This window comes from Protobothrops mucrosquamatus, unplaced genomic scaffold (assembly GCF_001527695.2).
Source record: "Protobothrops mucrosquamatus isolate PMUCROS unplaced genomic scaffold, P.Mucros_1.0 scaffold2742, whole genome shotgun sequence".
Classification (NCBI taxonomy): Eukaryota; Metazoa; Chordata; class Lepidosauria; order Squamata; family Viperidae; genus Protobothrops; species Protobothrops mucrosquamatus.
In genome coordinates, this window is record NW_015388783.1 from 106,725 (window position 1) to 114,274 (window position 7,550).

General features: G+C 37.5%; 1 protein-coding gene across 1 annotated transcript in view; it reads right to left on the reverse strand.

Annotated features, from left to right (window-relative positions):
* The window catches only part of KLHDC3 (kelch domain containing 3), a 39,649-nt gene that overhangs the window by 20,008 nt on the left and 12,091 nt on the right, over nucleotides 1–7,550 (reverse strand). The window contains exons 5-8 of the mRNA XM_015825659.1: nucleotides 6,537–6,608; nucleotides 6,141–6,354; nucleotides 5,798–5,884; nucleotides 766–874 (exon numbers count right to left, since the gene is read on the reverse strand). Coding sequence (XP_015681145.1) covers nucleotides 766–874; nucleotides 5,798–5,884; nucleotides 6,141–6,354; nucleotides 6,537–6,608 — 482 coding nt within the window. The remainder of the gene's footprint in view (nucleotides 1–765; nucleotides 875–5,797; nucleotides 5,885–6,140; nucleotides 6,355–6,536; nucleotides 6,609–7,550) is intronic.

Genomic DNA, 7,550 nt, shown 5'->3' on the forward strand with positions numbered 1-7,550 from the left:
CCCCCCCCCCCCGTGCCCTACATAAAAACAATACAATGTGTGCTATAGGATGGCAGGCTAAAGAGCTTGATTAATAGAATGAAACCATGTCCAAATAAATTAAAAAAATGTTCAATTTGTCTATAAATCATGGCATTTCAGGATAGGTAACTATTCCATCACTCAATCTCAGTGACATTTTAATACTGTCTGATATATCCCAGAGGTATTTGAACAATTATTATTTCACAAAGAATTAGCTACTGAAACTGACATCCAGGGGGTTCCTGAAGTCATCAGGGAACAGCCTTCCTAAATGCAATGTTCTTTTGATCTTCACAACTACTGTTTCCATCAAACTCATCTATTTCAAGATGGGAAATACAGTGTTAAATATCTGGAGGATATGAAGTTAGGAACAACTGATACAGATAAATGTTGGCTTAGAAGTTTGCAAGCATTAGGATATCTAGGGGGTTCAGAACCATTGAATGATAGAGGCTTTAGATCAGGCATGTCAAACTCACGTCGTCGCATGACGTATCACGACTTTTCCCCCATTGCCGCCAATGGGGTGGGCGCGGTTTCAGCATGACGCATCCGGCCCTTAGGCCAGCAGTTTGACATGCCTGCTTTAGATAATTAATAAAGTTTATATGATCCAGCTTTTTTTGGTCTTCATAGAAAAAAGCCACAAATTTTACATTATTTAAGACTAGGAAACATTTTATTCAAATATAAAGAGGAAACAGAACATTAATAAAGGCAATATGAAATATTATTTACCTGGTTCCTCCAAAGAGGATGATCTTGTCCCCTACCCTACAGCAGCACTGTCTACGTCGAGGACATGGCCCTTTCCCTTTGGGTTCAATTTTCTTCCAGGTAAAAGAGACTGGAAAAAACATAAACACCATGACATACAAATAGTACAAGGTATTTCATTATAAATAAGTCAAAGGGACAATCTCAAGTTATAGAGAGTTTATGTCATATATAGAACCTAAACTTAAGCACCTCATCTTTCCTTCCATTGTTTCCTTATTCATTTCTTAATCTGAATAACTTATTTTAGGACAGATCCCTTATAAGATTCACAGAAAACAGGGTCTTGTAGTATTTTATGTTTGTGAGCTTTAGTTTTCCGTTGATACAGTTTATTGACAGATGCACAGCTTGGTTAGAAGTTGTGTTTCAGTAATATACGAAAGCCCCCAATTGTATAGTCTTGGTATGGGCTAAACATCTTTAGAAAATGTATTCAGATTTCATACCTTCAGTTTCTTAGAAGCTGGTGTAAATTAACCCTATATTACATATCTTCAAGTAAACTACTGCAAGCTCTTATAAATTTCCTTGGGAAGTCACAGATAGCACAATTCAAAGATTCCAAATCATTTAGCCCTGAATTCATTTTAGATGGATCTTTACAACATAAGGATCCTTGAAACATCAATTGCTTTGGAGGGTAAAAGAGAATTTGTAACTAAGAACCCACACAACTTCTTTTGAAAATATTCAAAAATAGGCTTACAATACATAGTTTCTTGAAGAATACATGTAGATACAGTGCCATCTCTTGGAAATTACATGAAGTGTAGAAGCCAGAGACGCCTGTTACTCTCTTTATTTGAGGGAAGAAATGTGCAAATTGAGAAGAAAAACAGCTTTATAGATGCTACTCTTGGGAAAACATTTTTCTTCTCATAAAACATTTGAATTAGGAATCCTCTTTGCAAAAGTGCATAAAAAAGTTGGGACAAACAAAAATAATAAAATATAAAGAATTTATTTTCATATAGCTATTTTAAACATCCAAAAAGAGGTGCTGCATTTGCATGTGTTGGAACAGCATCTGTAATGAAGGATTTACACCACACTATTAAAGAAATTGGTTGATTGACTGCAGTATCTATCCTACAGTTCATTTGGCATTTTAATCTTTGCTTTTGTGGTAAATTTGGTTTGTGCTAGTATTCTGATTTTTAGGGTGTGGAGGAGTAGACCTTGGATCAGTGTTGAACCTTGGTAATTGCCTGGACAAATCCACACCATTCACCATTGCCTTCTTTCTAGAGTGAGAGAAAGTGACCAGTCCAAAATCACTCATCCAGTAGTACAGCACCTAACACAAGTCTAGAGATCATAGTCTCTTGGTTTCTAGTGCAGAGCCTTTAACTACTACGCCAAACTGGTTCTTATTCTGAATGTAGGTGTTCAAAACAAATGGGTTTATTTGATGCTCTATACTAGGGGTGTCAAACTAGTGGCCCATGGGCCGGTTTCATCATACTGAAGCCACGCCCACCCCATTGCTGGCAATGAAAAAAGAGTTGCAATACGTCGCGACATGTCACGTGACGTGGCAAGTTTGACACCTGTGCTATATACTATTCAGAATCTTTTGTGATTGAAGTGGATTATGACACTGTGAAATAAATTTGGAGAGAGGGAGGGAGGGAGGGAGGGAGGGAGGAAGGAAAAGCTGTATAGAGTACTAAACTGTTCCTATTCAATCTTCCAGGTAGCCACCCCTATATATCAGGTATTACATTTCTAATCCCAACCCCCAAACAAACAGTATTCAATGACCATTAAGCAGTCTTTCTTGGGTTGCAGTTCGTTTCTTGTCCTTTTTCCTTTTTTTTATTTTGTACTTTTTCAAATGTAGGGGCCCGTCTACTATGCTGGTGCTAGTGTACTTTATTTTGCCTCCAATCACCAACTGATTTCATTATTAAAAGAAAATAACTATTATTTTTTTCTTGATATTTTTTCTTAATATTTTTTGAATACAGCAAAGGAAGGAGAACAAAAGAAATAGAAAAATGTATTTATTCCAAGAATGGACAAGTGAGGTATGAAAGACTTTGGCTATAGGGTTTTAGGATAATGGATCAGACAGATCTTAACTGGATCCAGCAAAATTATGTTACTGTTTTTAATGTCTTAACGCTGACAGTTCTGTTCATGCAACTGTTATTACTCTACTTTAAGGACACTAAACCACCTAAATTATGCCTAATTTAAAAAAATGAAAAAAATATTAACTCTACCATTGTTGTATCTCTTCTTATACTGTATATCTTTAAAAAGTAAATAATAACTATCTTTTACATAGTGGCCCCTAAATTATAGAATTCTCAGTTCCGCAATATTTGCTTGGTGTTTAGTATGTTAAGTAAGTATTTTATTTTCCTAAGTTTTTGGCAGTTAATTTTGCTCTTTGATGCAATTATTTTAAAGTGGGTTTAATGTACAGTACTGAGATTGTTGTGAACTTAAATTTCTCAAAAAGTAGAACACTGTGATATAATTATTTAAGTTACATATTTTGGGATTATAAATCATTGTGAGCTTTTTTACTGATACTACCACAATACTGATCAGTTTTCTATATTCTGTCTCACTGGCTCAGCTATAATTAGAAATTATTGGCTCAGTCCCTACATAATAACATTCATTGTTTTCAGGATGCTGGAATATTCCTCCTCCTTAAGCAAATCAAAGCAAAGCTATGCATATTTAGATGAACAGAGAAAAGAATAGGAAGAAAGGAATATTTGACTTCTGTTCTGTCTCTCTCCAGGCCTCTGTGTGTATATCCCTTGTGATATGGGAAAAACTAAAGAGAAAAGTAAAAGCTATTGAAAGTTTCAGGAAGAGCCACTGCGGGGGTGGGGGGGAAGAATCCAAGAAGCTTCTTGCATAGAGCAGAAAAGTACTCCCCCCCCCTTGTTTTTATTCAACCGACTGAGGCCAAAAAGTAGCATTATATGCATCAAGTCAATTTATTGAATGTCTGCCTAAGGAGGGAACTGAAACTGTAGCTCCACCTACTATTCAATTTAATACATTAAATATCAATACACAGGCAATGTTCCTCAGAAAAAAAGAAAAAGACATCTTAAATATTTAGTACAACTATAGAGGCCCATGCTAGGTCCTTCTGTTCAGACCGAGAAGGCTTTTTAGAATGGATTGCAGCTTTTCCATAGTTAAAATACTCAGGAAAAATGGGAGGATGGGTAAGATCATGTGAAAAAAGTAATCAACTGAAAAGCTTCATTTTGGACTTCAACTCTCACAAAAGAAAGAAGCTATATATTCTTGAAAAAATCTGAACTGCTGGAATATTAAACTATCAAGTAAGTACTTATTTTCTGAATAAATTTTGAATCTCCTTTCTCTCTTTCTCAAATCCATGAGTGAATGATATCTCTCTGCCATAACAGAACAATCACGTATAAAATGTTCTTAATGTAGAATTAGAATCCCGTAATTCATACAGCTAATTTATCCATCAAAAGCACACTGCAAATGCGACTGTTGCCTGATCATTCCTAGACCTCCACAGTTCTGATTTTCATTCAGAAATATCCTTGATGCAGTCACATGTTCTGCAAGCTGACATTGTTGTTACTGGAGTAGAATCTATAAAAATTTACAGCCAGTAAGTTCAGCATGCCCTAGATCAGAGGTCCCCAACCTTTTGGGCACCAGGGACCGGTTCCGTGGAGAGAGGTTTTTCTGCGGACCGGAGGGTGTGTGGTTTTATGTGCTGCCTGCATGTCGCGGATGGGGCTTTGCTTGTATGTGTGGACTGGTTGTTGGCATGTTGCGGCCCAGTATTGGTCCACGGACTGGGGGTTGGGGACTCCTGCCCTAGATTCCTATCAGTCATAGCAATGTATACTGACAATGTACACTTGACTTTGATTGTGATGCTGTGACTGCCATCTTACCTGTTTTGACCAGCCTGCAGACAATATCAGCAATAAGCAATCTTGTTCACTGCACAATATGTATGCCATTGTAATGCGTAATTGGGGTCTGCACATTTATACTGATCCAGTTTTAACACTCCCCAAATCCACAATTGTCATACACAATTTTCTCTTGTATATTTTTCTATGCATCCATCCCAATATAGAGTTTTCCTACATTTTTCTCAGACATGAAATTTTATAAGTAATTTTGAGTTAACTAGACTGAACTAGTACGAGCTATGAATCACATTTCCATCTGTGCAAATTCCATTTTAACAGATCACATTATTTAACAAAAAAAACCTTGATATTTTTAAACATCCCTTCTGCACATTCAAAGAATCCTTAGGGCATACTGCAGATGGTTATTCCTAGTTACCGTACTTCACTACAGTAGTGCAATGTGAACACTGTGGAATAAGACTCATATATGAATGATAAAACAACAGCTAATAATTTGAATTGGTCTCCAGATACTTATCATAAACAACGGACACTGACGGAATCTCTAGCTACATTTATATGCCCCCATTTATTTTATACAACGTATACAGGTAGTCCTTGACGTATGACCATTTAACAATGGTTCAAAGTAATGATGGCCTTGGGGAAAGTGGCTTATTAGCTGCACTTGCACCTATGTCCATTGCACCATAGTCACAGTTATAAGATCGCAATTTGTGTGTTTGGCAACCATCTTGCATTTACAACTATTTGCAGAGGCCTGCAGTCACGTGATCACAATTTGCAACACTTTTTTGCTGATTTCTGACAAAAAACAACCATTGAGGAAGTTGGAGTTGCTTAATGATCTGTGTGTGATTTGTTTAACCACCACGTCATTTGCTTAATGACCACCATAAAAATTGTCATAAAATTCCATTAGAGTCAACTTACAATGACTTATGACAAAAATTCTGATACCAATTGTGGTAGTAAGTCAAGCACTACCTGTAATCAGCTTAGTAAATCATTATAATTCTGATCATAAAAGAAATTTCTAAAATCTCCTGCCAATCAAGTACCAATGAAAGGAGTGAGTTTAATACCTGGATCAAATTTCCAAAGATCATGGAAGTGTCTGTTCAGGCGTGCATTATAGCCACCAAATATATATAATTCTCCATTGTAGCCAACTGTAGAATCAGAGGAAAGACAGGTCAGAATAACTCCAAAAACAGGAGGGATAGACAGAAAGATAATTGATTATTTTTTTGTTCACTGTTCTTTTCAATTCAGTTGAGCTTTTGGCATTTCCCTCATAACAGATGCACTTTAATTATAGAAAAATAGAAAAATATAGACAGAAAAAACACAGAACAGTATATGACCTTCAGAAGACATTTGTTTGATCTACCACTTAGACATATTCTACGGAGTGTTACAGCTTACATGCTGAATGGCTTCGTCTGCCTTCAGGGAGAAGAGGAGTAGGAGGAGAATCCAGCCAAGAGTTTGTGTCTGTGTCAAATACTTTGATTCGGTTACAATAAATCTCATTGTTGGAATGGAATGGCCCAAAGCGATCTGCTCTTCCCCCAAACACATACATCTTTGTCCCAATTATTGTGGCTGAATGGAAATCTCTCCATCGAGCTGGTGTGCCCTGAAAAAAAGATTCCTGTTAGAGGAAGTCAAATGAAAGTTAACTTTTGGAATAAAAGAAGTGGAAGGGTATGGGATCTGGGTATTCATAATCAAGTTGATTTTAACCTATAGCAGACAGAAGTTAAATTAGAAATAGGGTCACTTAATGAGCAAAAATACATTCTTTGCATATATACTGACCTTAGTGCAGATCAAACTCCACATCATGTTGCTACTGTCAAGTTTGTGGATGTCATTTGAAAAACAATCAGCCTACAAGAAAAAAGCAGTGATTAAACTACTTGACATGTCAAAACACAATTGCCAACTGAATCTAGGTTTCCTAAAGAGATATTGGTTACCTTGTTCCCAGACAAGAAAACTCTTGAATTTAATTCTTCAAGATTTCCCTGTGGAATTAGAATATATTCAGGGAACCATAAGAAGTGAGTAAAAAACAAAGCCTCTGTTCAGATGTTTGATTATCCAAATCTCAAAATGAATACAGAATTACAAGCTGCTGGGCTTTACCATTGTTGTCTTCATAAAACTATCTCCACTCTACAGACATCAAAAGTAACCAATGGATATTAAATCCCATTGTCAGTAATATCCATAGTTTTTAATGCTTTTTCTAAATCAACTGCCTTTTAAAATAATAAAGGTGAACCTAACTTGTTCCCAGCAATGCAAGTTTAATGGAACTTGCTAGATTAGCTCCACCCTCCCACCAAAAAAACCTCAAGCCAAATATTCTGAAAGAAATCAGTACCAATCTTTAAAATATACAATTTGGCTGTCCTTGCCATGGATTTGGGGAATTTCGAATTACCATATTTTTCGCTCTATAAGACGCCCCTGACCATAAGACGCACATACCGGTACATACCGGTATTATACTATTTCTCTTTCCCTCTTTCTCTCCCTCTATTTCTTTCTCCCTCTCAAAGATCCTTAAAATCCTTAAAGGTTATGCTTGGGCGGAAGACGTTTTCTTTTACAGATGGGGCGTGTGAGCCTGACATTCGCGCGCAGGCAGGACCCCGCCCGCCGAGCCACCGCTTCCCCATCGCCCTCCACGCCAGCCGTCTCCGTCTCCAGACCTCCCAGCTGACGGGCGCAGGTCCGGGGCTCGCCAGCTGACAGGTGCAGGAGGTAGGCGCCGCCGCGGCCTCCCAACCCCGCCGCGGCGGCGTCCCAGCCGCTTGCTTCTTC